The 17,215-nt window shown below is 44.3% G+C and overlaps 1 protein-coding gene across 1 annotated transcript in view; it reads right to left on the minus strand.

Moving 5' to 3' along the window:
* The window catches only part of FBXO42 (F-box protein 42), a 93,459-nt gene that overhangs the window by 50,819 nt on the left and 25,425 nt on the right, over window positions 1-17,215 (minus strand). The window contains exons 2-3 of the mRNA XM_003279533.4: window positions 16,507-16,773; window positions 6,692-6,808 (exon numbers count right to left, since the gene is read on the minus strand). Coding sequence (XP_003279581.1) covers window positions 6,692-6,808; window positions 16,507-16,756 — 367 coding nt within the window. The 5' untranslated portion in view covers window positions 16,757-16,773. The remainder of the gene's footprint in view (window positions 1-6,691; window positions 6,809-16,506; window positions 16,774-17,215) is intronic.

The following is a 17,215-nucleotide window of genomic DNA, read 5'->3' on the forward strand; positions in this document are numbered from 1 at the left end:
AGGTTCAAGCGATTCTCCTCCTCAGCCTCCCAAGTAGCTGGGACTACAGGCGTGTGCCACCATGCCTGGTTAATTTTTTATATTTTTAGTAGAGATGGGGTTGGCCAGGCTGGTCTCGATCTCCTGACCTCGTGATCCACCCGCCTCGGCCTCCCAAAGTGCTGGGATTACTGGCACGAGCCACCGCACCCAGCCCACATTTTTCTTCTCTATTTGGACTGAAAACCCAGCCAACAGCCGGCCCTGAGGTCCTTACCATATGTATTTTAATCCCATACTAAAATAGGGCAATTGGCATTTTCCTGCTTCTCTTGAGCAAACAAAGGTTTCTGGAAGAGGAAGGCACAGCCCAAAGTATGCAAAGCTAATGGCACTAAAATGGCAAGTTTCACACACTATTGTATTTTCAGTGACCGGCAGTCAATTATCAACAAAGTTGGGAGAGGAAGGGAGTCAATTTAGGCAGCTATATTTAGAACTCAGCTATAATGGAATGAGAAAATAACTATCAATAATACGCTTTATTATTATTATTATTTTTGTTTTTGAGATGGAATCTCGTTCTGTCGCCCAGGCTGGAGTGCAGTGGGCACAATCTCAGCTCACTGCAACCTCCGCCTCCTGGGTTCAAGCGATTTTCCTGCCTCAGCCTCCCAAGTAGCTGAGACTACAGGCGCATGCTACCATGCCCAGCTAATATTTGTATTTTTGGTAGAGACAGACTTTCACCATGTTGGCCAGGATGGTCTCAATCTCTTGACCTCGTGATCCACCCGCCATGGCCTCCCAAAGTGCTGGGATTACAGGCGTGAGCCACCACGCCTGGCCACGCTCAACTATTTTAAGCACCCTAGCCTACTGAACTTTACTTATTGCCTATTTTTTATTTAAGACACCTACAGATTGATCGGGGGGGGGGCAGGGAGGAAGACCCAACAAGTTCAAATGAACCTTTTAGGAAAAAGAATTTGAGCAACTCCCAGTGCTCCAGTAGTAATTTCCCTTTTCAAAAGTTCTCCACCCAAATAGAAAATTTTCCTTTCAGAACATCTAGACCACTGGAATGTGCTATACAGTTACAGCTCACAGTACAGTATAAATACTGGGCTAAGAAATAATACTGAGAATGTCTATTCCAACTGGTAAATCTCTTCAAGTTTTCTGAAATGGGCTTAGTTTAACATACTAATCATCCCTATTAAAATACAAGTCAAATAGTCACAATTTAATTACACACAGAGCAAGCAAACAGTTCTTCACAGTTCTGAATACTTCTCCACTATTCTATAATCATCTCAAGTGCAAGATCTTCCAGTAGTTACATCTTTTCCACGGTGTATGGAGCATGCAATAAATGCTCACTAAATGAATGATATGCTTTTGCATTTTCAGATGTCAAATCCTCTTTTGTTTCTTCACCTGTCTCCAGGGAAAGATCCTGAGGCATTTATCCCATGCTTAAAGAGACTATGCTGTCATGTGTCTCACACCTACAAGCCAGAACATATTTGATAAGGTCTCTAATTACATAACTATGAAGAAGCAAGGGCGGTTATCTAGTCTGGGCCTGCTGGCTCCCGCGGGAGCATGATGAGCATTGTGTATGGAACTACCTGACTATATGTGATGCCTGTAACACTGAAACATTTTTCAAAGCATGATGTAGGGGACTCAGGTGAGACCCCTACATCAATCTGAAAAGGACATTCTACATTAATTAAAGCTTGCATGATTAGCTATGCACACATTCACCAAAAAGCTAGAATTGGCCTTTAATTTTTTTTTTTTTTTTTTTGAGACAGAGTCTTGTTCTGTTGCCCAGGCTGGAGTGCAGTGGCGTAATCTCGGCTCACTGCAACCTCTGCCTCCCAGGTTCAAGCGATTCTCCTGCCTCAGCCTCCTGAGTAGCTGGGATTACAGGCATGCGCCCACCATGCCCAGCTAATTTTTGTATGTTTAGTGGAGATAGGGTTCCATGATGTTGGCCAGGCTGGTCTCCAACTCCTGGCCTGAAGTGATCCACATGCCTTGGCCTCCCCAAGTGTTGGGATTACAGGGGTGAGCCACCACACCTGGCCCTAGAATTGGCCTTTTTACTTCACCTGTTTTTGTCCCAGACTTTTCCATAGGAAAGACACTGTACTGTGCATACCTTTGTTGCACTTAAGTCCACAAAAATTATTAGGTATCAAAATGTATTGATACCAAATTTATTAGATATCAACTATGAACAAGGTGTTGTGAAATAGTACAAGAAGGCTGGGTGCGGTGGCTCACACCTGCAATCCCAGCACTTTGGGAGGCTGAGACAGGCAGATTGCTTGAGCCCAGGAGTTTCAGACCAGCCTGGGCAATAGGGCGAAACCCCGTCTCTACTAAAACTACAAAAATTAGCTGCACGTGGTGGCAGGCACCTGTAATCCCAGCTACTTGGGAGGCTGAGGCAAGAGAATAGCTTAAATCTGGGAGGCAGAGGTTGCAGTGAGCCGAGACTGCGCCACTGCACTCCAGCCTGGGTGCTTGGGTGACAGAGTGAGACCCCATCTCAAAAAAAAAAAAAAAAAGAAAAAAGAAACGGTAAATGGTACAAGAATGTCTAAGACATGGAGCCTGTCTATCTTTAAGTAGACAACAATCTTGTGGGGGAGATATCATCATCATCCTACTTTTTTACAGCTTAAAATATATACATATATTTTAGTTTTAAATAGAGATGTTGCCCAAATTGGTCTCAAACACCTGGGCTCAAGTCATTCTCCTGCCTCGACCTTAAAACATATTTTTACAAGTGTTTTCTTAAATGCATTTCTCAGCAATCTATGGCACAAACAGAATTTGTCATATCCATTTTTCAGACAAAGAAACTGTGAGTCAGACAAGCCAAGAAACTTGCTTCCCACATCCAAAGGTCTTTCCTTTTTAGCATGCAGCCTCTCTCACACAGATAATAATGGCAAAAGACAGATGGTAATAAATAATGGAGGAAGGTATGAACAGTATATTAGGGAAGCAGAGAGGAAGAAAAGAGCTTAATATCTATGGCGAGGAATCTGAGAAGTTGGTAAAAAATGTAGCTTTTGATTTTATCTTTGAGATGACTTTTAGAGAACAGGACACTTTCAGTCCATCAAGAAGCGCAGGCCGGGTGTGGTAGCTCAATGCCTGTAATCTAGGCACTTAGCAAGACTGAGGTAGTGTATTAGTCCATTTTCACACTGCTATAAAGAACTATCCAAGACTGGGTAATTTATAAAGCAAAGAGGTTTAACTGACTCACAGTTCCACACGGCTGAAGAGGCCTCAGGAAACTTACATTTATGGTAGAAGGCAAAGGAGAATCAAGCACCTTCTTACAAGGCAGCAGGAGAAAGAGCACAGGGGAAACTGCCCCCCCACCCGCCTTTTTTTTTTTTGAAACAGCGTCTCGCTCTGTTGCCCAGGCTGTAGTGCAGTGGTGCAATCTCAGCTGACTGCAACCTCCACCACAGGGGTTCAAGCAACTCTCCTGCCTCAGCCTCCCAAGTAGCTGGGACTATAGGCACCCGCCACCAGGCCCAGCTCATTTTTGTATTTTTAGTAGAGACGGGGTTTCACCATGTTGGCCAGGCTGGTTTCGAACTTCTGACCTCAAGTGATCCGCCCTCCTCAGCCTCCCAAAGTGCTGGGATTACAGGCGTAAGCCACTGCGCCCAGCTGAAACCGCCACTTTTAAACCGTCAGATCTCATGAAAATTCTTTCACTATCACAAGGACAGCATGGAGGAAACCGCCCCCATGATCCAGTCTCCTCCCACCAGGTCACTCTCTTGACACATGGGGATTACCACTGGAGGAGATGAGATTTGGGTGGGGACACAGAGCCAAACCATATCTGGTGGGCAGACTGCTTGAGCTCAGGGGTTCGAGATCAGTTTAGACAACATGGCAAAACACCATTAAAAATTTCAAAAACTAATTAAAAAAAGAAAAAAAGGGAAGGGCAAACAGGGAAGTTTAAGTCATAACAACGAGGTTCATGTGGCTGAAGTCTGGCTACCTAAGGATGCAGCAGTGAGTCAGGCTGAAAAGGCAAGCCAGGTCCTTGAAAGGCAGGCAGAATGAAAACTCCTACATGCAGCACACTAACGCTGAAGCTTGCTGGTGGAAGAATGGAAGGCTAGTTGCATGTTTCAGACTTGCAGTATTTCCCAACAGGAGCTCTTGTCATTTGGGGCAGGATAATTTTTTATCTGTAGGACTGTCCTATGCACTGCAGGATGCTGCACATCCCTGCCCCGTGCCTACTTCATGCTTATACTGCTTTTCAGTGAAGACAGTAAGCAATGACTTTACAGATTTCTTACAGATTTCCGAATGTCAGAGGAAGAGATACTGTCCCCAGTTTTAGAGGTGGTTATTAATGGTCTTTAGTCCAGGTTCACATGAAGAGAGAAGATAGGCAAGAAGATAATTTTTTTTTTTTTTTTTTTTTTTTTGAGACAGAGTTTCGCTCTTGTTGCCTAGGCTGGAGTACAGTGGCACAATCTTGACTCACTGCAACCTCCGCCTCCCCCGGGTTCAAGTGATTCTCCTGCCTCAGCCTCCTGATTATAGGTGCCTGCCACCACACCTGGCTAATTGTTTATTTTTATTTATTTATTTATTTATTTTTGAGACGGAGTCTCACTCTGTCGCCCAGGCTAGAGTGCAGTGGCATGATCTCGGCTCACTGCCAGCTCCACCCCCTGGGTTCACGCCATTCTCTTGCCTCCGCCTCCCGAGTAGCTGGGACTACAGGCGCCGGCCACCACGCCCAGGTAATTTTTTGGTTTTTTTTTTTTTTTTTTTTTTTTTTTTTAAGAGATGGGGTTTCACCGTGTTAGCCAGGATGGAATTGTTCGTATTTTTAGTAGAGATGGGGTTGTACCATGTTGGCCATGCTGTTCTCGAACTCCTGACCTCAGGTGATCTGCCCGCCTTGGCCTCCCAAAGTGCTGAGATTAGAGGCGTGAGCCACAGCGCCCGGCCAAATTTGTATTTTTTTTTTCCTGAGATGGAGTTTCACTCTTGTTGCCCAGGCTGGAGTGCAATGGTGCAATCTCAGCTCACTGCAACCTCCATCTTCCAGGTTCAAGCAGTTCTTTTCTCAGCCTCCCAAATAGCTGGGATTACAGGCACGTGCCACCACGGCTCATTAATTTTTTTTGTATTTTTAGTGGACAGGGTTTCACCATGTTGGCCAAGCTGGTCTCGAACTCCTGACCTCAGGTGATCTGCCCACTTCAGCCTCCCAAAGTGCTGGGATTACAGGCGTGAGCCACTGAACTCAGCCCAAATTTGTATTTTATAATCGATACTTGTCACATTCAAAATTTTTGTAGGAGTCCATTTAAATTTTGTGTTTGCTGAACATATGTTAAAATAGTCATTATATGACCTAGTACTAAAATCTGACTACTCCCTAAGCAAGATCTTAGAAATACCCTCATGTACAGCTTTCCTTTGTTTTCCTCTTAGATAATGTCAGATGTTTAAAATGCTAAGCATAACACCTTGACCACTTTGGAATAGAGAAAAATCCAACGAAAAAGCAGAGGGCTGGGCTTGGTGGCTCACACCTGTAATCCCAGCACTTTGGGAGGCCGAGGTGGGTGGATCACCTGAGGTCAGGAGTTCGAGACCAGCCTGGCCAACATGGCGAAACCCTATCTCTACTAAAAATACAAAAATTAGCCAGGTGTGGTGGCACACGCCAGTAGTCCCAGCTACTCAGGAGGCTGAGGCAGGAGAATCACTTGAACCCAAGAGGTGGAGGTTGTGGTGAGCCAAGATTGCACCACTGCACTCCACCCTGGGCAACAGAGACTCTCTCAAAAAAAAGAAAAAGCAGAATATAAAATTCTTAACAAACTGCCTACAATATATTTAGGCTGACACTTTTCCCTAATTCTGGTTATAAAATCAATATAAACTCTCATTTTACATTCCCTTCATTAAAAAGTCAGATAATGGCCAGGCACAGTGGCTCACACTTGTAATCCCAACATTTTGGGAGGCCAAGGTGGGAGGATCACTTGAGCCCAGGAGTTTTCAAGACAAGCCTGGGCAATACAGTGAGACCCCATCTCTACAAATAATTTTTTAAAAATTAGCCAGGTGTGGTGGCATGCACCTGTGGGCCCAGCTACTCGGGAGGCTGAGGCAGAAGGACTGCCTGAGCCCAGGAGGTCGAGGCTGCAGTGACCCATGATCAAGCCACCATATCACAGCCTGGGTGACAGAGTGAGACTCCGTTTCAAAATAAATAAATAAATAATTAAAAGTCAGATAAAATACATGCCTTGGCTGGGTGTGGTGGCTCACATTATGTAATCCCAGCACTCTGGGAGGCCAAGGCAGGCCAATTGCTTGAGCTCAGTTCAAGACTAACCTGGGCAACATGGTGAAACCCCATCTCTACAAAAAATACAAAAGTTAACCAGGTGTGATGGGGCACGCCTATAGTCCTCACACACAGGAGGCTGAGGTGGGAGGATCACCTGAGCCTGGGGAGGTGGAGGCTGCAGTGAGCTGTGATTATGCCACTGTACTCCAGCTTGGGTGATAGAGTGAGACCTTATCTCAAAAACAAACAAAAAAACATGCCTCCAAAGAAGTTTCTGGAAATATGACCACAGGCAGGGTGGAATCTGCTTTCACAGTAAATACTTACTGTGCGAGAAGCGCTGAGTGATTGGGGTTCCAGGATAAGGATAGGTACGGCTCTCCCACTGAATGTTTCCTTCCTGGACAGCCTTCATGAAACCATGATAACACTGATGGGCTACACCTAAGACAGAAAGAGCAAACCCGTCAGTCCAGACACTTAACTTATCCATCAAATTATTAAAACTGTGTCTATTACCTGTTTTTATCATTTTTATAAGACAAGTTTCTTTTTTTTTTTCTTTTTTGAGATGGAGTCTCACTCTGTTGCCCAGGCTGGAGTGCAGTGGCGCGATCTCGGCCACTGCAACCTCCGTCTCCCGGGTTCAAGTGATTCTCCTGCTTCAGCCTCCCGAGTAGCTGGGATTACAGGCACCCGCCACCACGCCTGGCTAATTTTATCTTTAGAGAGATGGGGTTTCACCATCTTGGCCAGGCTGGTCTTGAACTCCTGACCTCGTGATCCACCCGCCTCGGCCTTCCAAAGTGCTGGGATTACAGGCATGAGCCACTGCGCCCAGCCTATAAGACAAGTTTCTTTAAGGAATTCCAAATGTATCTGATTTTCATTCAAAGAAAGGAAATACAATTTTAAAACTGAAAGGCAATCCTTTCGTTTTATCAAAGTTCAGGGAGGTTAAGTGACATTAAAAATTACAAAATTAGCTCACACTGTAACTCTAGTCCCTTTTATGTTATCTCATAAGGCAACATATCAAGATCATTGATATTATTTACTCCAAAGCAAAGGTGTTGGGGGATAATTTAGCCTTATGAAAGAGTAAGATAAAACAATGTCTGGAACATAACAGGTGTTCAGTAAATATCTATAGTTGGAAACTAAAATAAAGCATTCTGTGTCTTAAATATGGAGATAATAATTAGTTTACAATTGATTATGTTTTATTTATTTTTTTCTTTAGACAGGGTCTCACTCTGTTACCCAGGCTGCAGTGGCATGCATGACTTTTAGCTCACTGCAACCTCTGCCTCCCAGGCTCAAGCAATACTCCTACCTCTGCCTCCTGGGTAGCAGGGACTACAGGCAAACACCACCATGCCTGGCTAAAATGGATTATGAAATATATAACTCAGGAAAGTTTTTTTTTCTTTTTGAGACAGAGTCTTGCTCTGTCCCCTAGGCTGGAGTGTAGTGGCTCACTGTAACCTCTGCCTCCCGGGTTCAAGTGATTCTCCTGCCCTCAGCCTCCTCAGTAGCTGGGACTACAGACATGCATCACCACACCCAGCTAATTTTTGTATTTTTAGTAGAGACAGGGTTTCACCATGGTGGCTAGGCTGGTCTCGAACTCCCCACCTCAGGTGATCCACCCACCTAAGCCTCCCAAAGTGTTGGGATTACAGGTGTGAGCTACCATGCCCAACCAGGAAAAGTGTTCTAAAAGATGACAGGCCAGGCGCAGTGGCCCACACCTGTAATCCCAGTGCTCTAGGAAGCCAAGGCAGAAGGATAGCTTGAAGCCAGTTTGAGACCAGCCCGGGCAACATAACAAGATCCCGTTTCTCTGCAAAAAATTTAAAAATTAGCCAGGCATGGTGGTCTGCACCCGTAGTCCTAGCTACTTGGGAGGCAGAGGAGGGAGGATCACTTGTGCCCAGGAGTTCAAGGCAGCAGCGATCATGCCTATGATCATGCCATGCCACTGCATTCCAGCCTGGGCAAGACAGTGAGACCCTGTCTCTTAAAAAACAAGCAAAAAAAAAAAAAAGACGAACATATAACAATGGAGAGGAATTGATTATGGAATCATAACCTGTCTTGGTCCTAGAGCTAATAAGCCAGGTTGCAGGATACAAGGTTAGCATACAACAATGAACAAGTAGAATTGGAAATTAAAACACATAATCCATATACATTTGCACCAAAAAATGAAATACTTAGATATAAATATAACAAAATACATACAAAATCTGTATGAGGAAACCCATAAAACTATGATGAAAGAAATCAAAGAACTAAATAAAGAGATAGTCCATGTTCATGGATAGGACAAGAAGATTCAATATTGCCAAGATGTCAGTTCTTCCCAACTTGATCTATAGATTCAATGCAATCCTAGTCAAAACCACAGCAAATTATTTTGTGAATATCGACAAACTGTTTCTATAGTTTATGTGGAGAAGCACAAGACCCAGAATAGCCAAGAAAACATGGAAGGAGAAGAACAATGTCAGAAGATTGATACCACCTGACTTCAAGACTTACTACAAAAGCTACAGTAATCAAGACAGCGTGGTATTTGCAAATAATAGACAAATAAATCAACGGAACAGAATAGCGAGCCAAGAAATAGACCCATACAAATACAGTTCATTCATTTTTTTAATAGAGGTGGGGTCTCACTATACTGTCCAGACCAGTCTCAAACTCCTGAGCTCAAGCGTTCCTCCCATCTCAGCTTCTCAAAGTGTTGGAATTACAGGCGTCAGCCACTGTGTCCAGCCTTCACTGATCTTTGACAAAGAAGCAAAAGTAATGCAATGCAGAAAAGACAGCCTTTTGCCAGGCTCAGTGGTGTATGCCTGTGGTCCTAGCTACATGAGAAGCAAGGCAGGAGGATCGCTTGAGCCCAGGAGTTCGAGGCTGTAGTGCACAATGATCCCACTTGTGAATAGCCATTGAATTTCAGCCTGGGAAACACAGTGAGACCCCATCTCTCTCTCTCTCTCATTTTTTTTTTCTTGAGACTGGGTCTCACTCTGTCACCTAGGATGGAGTGCAGTGGCACGATCTCCGTTTACTCTCTGCCTCCTGAGCACAAGGGATCCTTCCACCTCAGCCTCCGAGTAGCTGGAACTACAGGCACACACCACCGCACTCAGCTAATTTCTGTTTGTTTGTTTTCATAGAGATGGGGGTTGGCCATGTTCTCAGGCTGGGAGACCCCATCTCTCTCTTTTTTTTTTTTTTTTTGAGAAGGAGTCTCACTCTGTTGCCCAGGCTGGAGTGCAGTGGTGCAATGTCAGCTGACTGCAACCTCCACCTCCCAGGTTCAAATGATTCCCCTGCCTCAGGTTCCCAAGTACCTGAGATTACAGGCATGTGCCACCATGCCTAGCTAATTTTGCATTTTTAGTAGAGATCGGGTTTCACCATGTTGGCCAGGCTGGTCTCAAACTCCTGATCTCAAGTGATCCGCCCACCTTGGCCTCCCAAAATGTTGGGATTACAGGCGTGAGCCACCATGCCTGGCTGGGAGACCCCATCTCTCTCTTTTTTTTAATTTTTTTTTTTTTTGAGACGAAGCGTCACTCTGTCACCTAGGCTGGAGTGCTGTGGCGCGATCTTGGCTTACTGCAACCTCCAACTCCCGGGCTCAAGTGATTCTCCTGCCTCAGCCTTCCAAGTAGCTGGGATTACAGGCACGCGCCACCATGCCCAGCTAATTTTTTTTTTTTTTTTGTATTTTTAGTAGAGATGGGGTTTCACCATGTTGGCCAGGATGGTCTCAATCTCTTGACCTCGTGATCCACCCGCCTTGGCCTCCCAAAGTGCTGGGATTATAGGCGTGAGCCACCACAACTGGCCAACCCTATCTCTTAAAGAAAAAAAAACCTTTTCCAAAAATGATGCTGAAATAAATTAAAATCTACATGCAAGAAAATGAATCTAGACACCTTTCACGAAAATGAACTAAAAATGAATCACAATCCTAAATGTAAAACATAAAACTCCTCAAAGATAACAGGAGAAAATCTAGATGACCTTGACTTTGGGGATGACTTTTTATACACAACACCAAAGGCATGATCCATGAAAGAAAGAATGGCCAGGCGTGGTCGCTCACGCCTGTAATCCCAACACTTTGGGAGACCAAGGTGGGAGGATAACTTGAGCCCAGGAGTTCAAGACCAGCCTGGGCAACACAGGGAGATCCTGTATTGACAAAGTATTTTTTAAAACATTAGCCGGGTGTGGCCGGGTGCAGTGGCTCACACCTGTAATCCCAGCATTTTGGGAGGCCAAGGTGGGTGATCACTTGAAGTCCGGAGTTTGAGACCGGCCTGGTCAACATGGTAAAACCTACTCTACTAAAAAAGGTTTTGTCTCTACTAAAAACAAAAATTGGCCAGGCGCAGTGGCTCACGGCTGTAATCCTAGCACTTTGGGAGGCCGAGGCGGGCAGATCACAAGGTCAGGAGATCGAGACCATCCTGGCTAACATGGTGAAACCCCGTCTCTACTAAAAATAGAAAAAATTAGTCGGGTGTGGTGTCAGATGCCTGTAGTCCCAGCTACTCGGGAGGCTGAGGCAGGAGAATGGCGTGAACCCAGAAGAGGAGCTTGCAGTGAGCCGAGATCACACCACTGCACTCCAGCCTGGGCAACAGAGCAAGACTCCACCTCAAAAAAAAAAAAAAAAAATTAGCCGGGCGTAGTAGCATGCACCTGTAATCCCAGCTACTTGGGAGGTGGAAGCAGGAGAATTCCTTGAACCCAGGAGGTGGAGGCTGCAATGAGCTGAGATTGTGCCACTGCACTCCAGCCTGGGTGATGGAGTGAGATTCCATCTGAAAAAAAAAAAAGGAAAAAAAAATTAGCTGGGTATGGTGACGTGTGCTTATAGTGCCAGCTACTTGGGAAGCTGAAGTCGGAAGACTGCTTGAGCCTGGGAGGTTGAGGCTGCAGTGAGCCCTGATCACACCACTAGACTCCAGCGTGGGAGACAAAGCAAGACCTTATCCCCTCCCCAAAATAACTGATAAGCCAGAATTCATTAAAACTAAAAGTTTCTGCTCTGTGAAAAAATACTGTCAAGGGAATGAGAAGATAAGCCACAGACTGAAAGAAAATATTTGCAAAAGACATATCTGATAAAAGACAGTTATATAGAATATCCAAAGAACTCTTAAAACTCAACAATATTAGGGCCAGGCGCGGTGGCTCACGTCTGTAATCCTAGCACTTTGGGAGGCCGAGACAGGTGGATCACTTGACATCAGGAGTTCAAGACCAGCCTGGCCAACACAGTGAAACCCTGTCTCTGCTAAAAATACAAAAATTACCCGGAAATCGCTTGAACCCAGAAAGTGGAGGTTGCAGTGAGCCAATATTGTGCTACTGCACTCCAGCCTGGGCAACAGAGTGGGACTGCATCTCAAAACAAACAAACAAACCAAAAAACTCAACGACATTAATAAACAAACAACCCAATTAAAAAATGGGTCAAGGCCAGGCGCGGTGGCTCGCGCCTGTAATCCCAACACTTTGGGAGGCCAAGGCGGGCGAATCACGAGGTCAGGAGATCGAGACCATCCTGGCTAACAAGGTGAAAGCCCGTCTCTACTAAAAATACAAAAAATTAGCTGGGTGTGGTGGTGGGTGCCTGTAGTCCCAGCTACTTGGGCAGCTGAGGCAGGAGAATGGTGTGAACCCAGGAGGCGGAGCTTGCAGTGAGCCGAGATCGCACCCCTGCACTCCAGCCTGGGCGACAGAGTAAGACTCCGTCTCAAAAAAAAAAAAAAAAAAAAAAAGGGTCAAAGGCCTGGCATGGTGGCTCATAATCTCAGGACTTTAGCAGGCCCAGGTGGTAAGATCGCTTGAGCCCAAGAGTTCAGGACCAGCCTGAGCAACACAGTGAGACCCCATCTCTACAAAAATAAATAAATAAATACAAAAATTATCTGGGTGTGGTGGTACACACCTGTAGTCCCAGCTACTTGGGAGGCTGATGCGAGAGGATTGCTTGAGCCCAGGAAGTCGAGGCCACAATGAGCTATGATCATGCCACTGTGCTCCAACATGGGTGACAGAGCAAGATCTTGTCTCAAAAAAAAAAAAAAAATATATATATATATATATATACACACATATATATAAAATAAAAAATGGGTCAAAGACCTGAAACAGACACTTCACCGAAGAAGGTATGTGGATAACACATAAGCCCATGAAAATATGCTCCATATCATTTGTCATCGGGGAAATGCAAATTAAAATGAGATACCACTACACATCTATGAGAATGATGAAATCCCAACTACTACTACAAATGCTGGTGAGAATGTGGAGCAAAAGGAACTCTAATTCACTGCTAGTGGGAGTACAAAATGGTTCAGCCACTTAAAACAGTTTGGCAGTTCCTTACAAAACTAACGATGCTCTCACCATATGATCCAGCAATTGTGCACCTTAGTATTTATTTATCCAAAGGAGCTGAAAACTTATGTCCACAGAAAAACCTGCACGTGGATGCTTACACCAGCTTTATCAATAATCGTAAAATCTTGGAAGCAACCAAGATGCCCTTTCAGTAAGTGAATGGGTAAACAAACTGTAGTGCATCTAGACAATGAAATATTACTCAGCACTAACAAAAAAAAGAGCTAAGAAATCATGAAAAGAAATGGAGGAAGCCGGGCACGGTGGCTCACACCTGTAATTCCAGCACTTTTGGAAGCTGAGGCAGGAAAATCACTTGAGCTTAGGAGTTTGATACCAGTCAGAACAGCAAGATCCTGTCTCTATAAACATTTTTTTAAAAAATTACACAGGCATGGTGGTGCACACCTGTGGTCCCAGCTATTCCAGTGGCTGAGGTGGGAACATCACTTGAGCCTGGGAGGCGGAGGTTGCAGTGAGCCAAAATTGCACCAGTGCACTCCAGCCTGGGCAACAGAGCATGACCCTGTCTCAAAAAATAAGGAGGAAACTTAAATGCAAATATTACTAAGTGAAAGAAACCAATTGGAAAAGGCTATATACTGTATGATTCCAACTATATGACCGTCTAGAAAAGGCAAAACTATGGAGACAGTAAAAAAATCAGTGATTGCCAGTGGTAGATGGAAGGAAAGGATAAACAGGGAGAGTATACAGGATTTTTAGGGCAGTGAAGCTATTATATTATAACAGTGGATATGTGTCATTATACATTCATCCAAACCCATAGAATGCACAACACCAAGCATGAACATTAACGTAAACTATGGAATTTGGGATAATAACAATGTTTCAGTATAGGTTCATCAACTGTAACACATGTACCACTCTGGTGGGGGATGTTGATAATGGGAGAGGCTATACATGTGTTAGGGTAGGGGATATATGAGAAATCGGTTTTGTTTTGCTTTTTTTTTTTTTTGAGATGGAATCTCGCTCTGTCATCCACACTCGAGTGCAGTGGCTCAATCTTGGCACACTGCAACCTCTGCCTCCCAGGTTTGAACGTTTCTCCTGCCTCAGCCTCCTGAGTAGCTAGGACTACAGGCACCCACCACCATGCCTGGCTAATTTTCATATTTTTAGTAGAGATGAGGTTTCACCATGTTGATCAGACTGGTCTTGAACTCCTGATCTCAAGCGATCCGCCCACGTCGGCCTCCCAAAGTGCTGGGATTACAGGCGTGTTCCACTGTGTCTGCTCAGAGGAATTTGTTTCTCCTGCTCAATTTTGCTGTGAACCTAAAAGTGCTCTTTAAAAAAAAGTCTATTAAAATTAAAAACAAACAAACAAAACTATCTCGTCAGTGACTTCTGCCAGAAAGATCGATCTAAGACTGTGAGTACTAGGGTAGGGTTCTTCTCTAAATAAAAATAAAAAAAGAAAGAAAGAAAGAAAAGAAGAAAGAGAGAGAGAGAGAAAGAGAAAAGAAAGAATGAAAGGAAAGAAAGAAAGAAAGAAAGAAAGAAAGAAAGAAAGAAAGAAAGAAAGAGAGAGAGAGAAAAGAAAGAAAACCAAAATAAGACTGCCAAAGAAAACCTAAGGATAAATTCATATATTTGATTAAATCACAGTCCCTTACCTGTGGTTTTCCTTCCTTTATTTGAGAAGTGAAACCATGTATTTCCACATTGCAGTGAGCCAATCTCTCCTGAAGAGCCCATCAACTCAGAATATAGAAGCAGGCTGTGTGTGCCAGTATTAACAGTTATAATCAAATGAGCACAGGGCCCACAGAGCAGTTTCAATACAGCTGGTTCTTAGCCCTCTAGGTGGACTTTGGGAGTTGACAAGGACTCCCCTCCCCATGAGAACCATCTTGATGCAAGGAAAACATTTTAAAACGGATTGATTTTGATCTAAAGATTGTTCTCTGTTATATCTCTGGCTGCCTTGTTCCCCCAGGAAAGAACACATCGAGACAACCCTCGCTTGATAAAAAATTACTCCACTTGATTGATCATCTTCAAACAAAAAATGGGCCCTTTCCACTTAAGATGCAATGAAGTCACTAACTGCTTTCTGCTAATTAAAAATACAGCATGTCTAGCAACCTAAACATTTAGCAAAAAGTTGAAATCTTTATTAGGAAAAGGACGAAAAAAAGGACCAGAGTCTTGCTCTGTAGCCCAGGCTGGAGTCCAGTGGAGTGATCTTGGCTCACTGCAACCTCTGCCTCCTGGGTTCAAGCAATTCTCTTGCCTCAGCCTCCCAAGTAGCTGGGATTATAGGCGCCCACCACCACACCCGGCTAATTTTTGTATTTTTAGTAGAGACAGAGTTTCACCATGTTGGCCAGGCTGGTCTCGAACTTGACCTCAGGTGATCCACCTGCCTTGGCCTCACAAAGTGCTGGGATTACTGGCGTGAGCCACTGCACCCGGCCAAGAAACATATTTTAAAAAGTAAAAGATGTATATAGGGTCTTTGCTGTTTAGAGATAAAATCAAGTGACAAATGTTTTCAAGAAAGTACAGTTGCTAAAAGTAGCTACTCAGAGACAATCTGTAGCCTTAATAAGAGCACGGACTTTAAAGCCAGATTGCCTGAATGTGAATCTTTAATCCTGCATTTACTATCTGTGCAAATAAGTTAACTGTGCTTTACTCAGTTCTGTCATCTATAAAATGCAGGATGTTCTAGTCAGAGTTTGCTGTGAGAATGTAAAGCAGTTACAATAGTGCTTGACACGTGATAAAAGCTATGTTCACGCTGGCTGTTACTATTATCCCATATCCATTTCTTTTTTTTTTTTTTTTTTTGAGAAGGAGTCTCGCTCTTTCACCCAGGCTGGAGTGCAGTGGCGCGATCTCGGCTCACTGCAGGCTCCGCCCCCCAGGGTTCACGCCATTCTCCTGCCTCAGCCTCCCGCGTAGCTGGGACTACAGGCGCCCACCACCTAGCCCGGCTAATTTTTTTTTGTATTTTTAATAGAGACGGGGTTTCACCGTGTTAGCCAGGATGGTCTCGATTTCCTGACCTCGTGATCCGCCCGCCTCGGCCTCCCAAAGTGCTGGGATTACAGGTGTGAGCCACCGCGCCCGGCCTCCCATATCCATTTCTATTTTGCCCATTCAAGAACAATACAATTAATCCATTTGGGAGGCTGAGGCGGATGGATCACGAGGTCAGGAGATCAAGAGTATTCTGGCTAACACAGTGAAACCCCGTCTCTACTAAAAATACAAAAAATCAGCCAGGCGTGGTGGCAGGCGCCTGTAGTCCCAGCTACTCCAGAGGCTGAGGCAGGTGAATAGCGTGAACCCAGGAGGCGGAGCTTGCAGTGAGCCGAGATTGCGCCACTGCACTCCAGCCTGGGCGACAGAGTGAGACTCTGTCTGAAAAAAAAAAAAAAAAAAAAGAAAGAAAAGAACAATACTATTAACCAGATCAACTCTAAGAATATGAAACTTTTAAAAAGAATCCTCATTTTAAAATGCAAATGGGATTAGATACTTTAGTATTCAAGCTGTTCATTAAACTAACCAGGGTAAGAAAGAAAACCAGGTAGTATCGTCTAATGCTAGATTTTCTAACCATAACACATTTAAGGGAGGAAAAAAACTAAACTTGGAGTCTAAAAGTAAATCAGTGAAATTTGAAATCAATAAATAAACCTTTCTCCTATCCACAGTACCTTTGATAAGTCGATACCACTGTTTACAGACAAGGGCCGCAGTTTTGTGTTCCTGATACGGTGAGAGAAAGGACAGGATATACTCCAAAACCTCTTCTGGCAGCTCCGACATGGACCTATTATGTCTAGTCTCCTCGGCCTCCAATACTGGGTGGGGCTCCTCATCTTGCTCCATTGTCCCTTCCAGCACAGTTTCTTCCTGGTCCACAGCCATGAAACTGTCATCTTCACTGTCCGAGGAGCTGGCCATGACATTCCACTCAACAGCTGTAATAGGTAAAACACAAATATCAGTATTCCACTAAAAGCAGCTCAAAAACAATTCAGGCATGCACATCCAAGCTCTTCATAATTTCGTTTGCACTCTCAGTGTGAAATCTTCTCTTCAGCACTTTCCAACACCAGTTGTGAGCCACCTTAATTCGACAGGTACAGCTCAAATACCAAGCCCATCCCCAAAGGCTTTTGATTACATTTTTTCTCTTCACTGAAAACCAGAGTGGCAGCCAAGTTCTGGTATAACCATAAACCAGAAAACTTGTTCTCCAACAATTCCTCTAACTCAAGGATCTGACGGACCGATAGCAAAGGGAAGAGCAACTAGCCTCCTTGGCCAGTAACAATGATCTAAGACCTCAAACTTTGAAGGAAAAACTAACTCTGGGTCCTGTAAAGAGTAATAACATTCTGAGAATATGGGTTAAGAAAT

Source organism: Nomascus leucogenys, chromosome 24 (genome assembly GCF_006542625.1).
Source record: "Nomascus leucogenys isolate Asia chromosome 24, Asia_NLE_v1, whole genome shotgun sequence".
Taxonomy (NCBI): Eukaryota; Metazoa; Chordata; class Mammalia; order Primates; family Hylobatidae; genus Nomascus; species Nomascus leucogenys.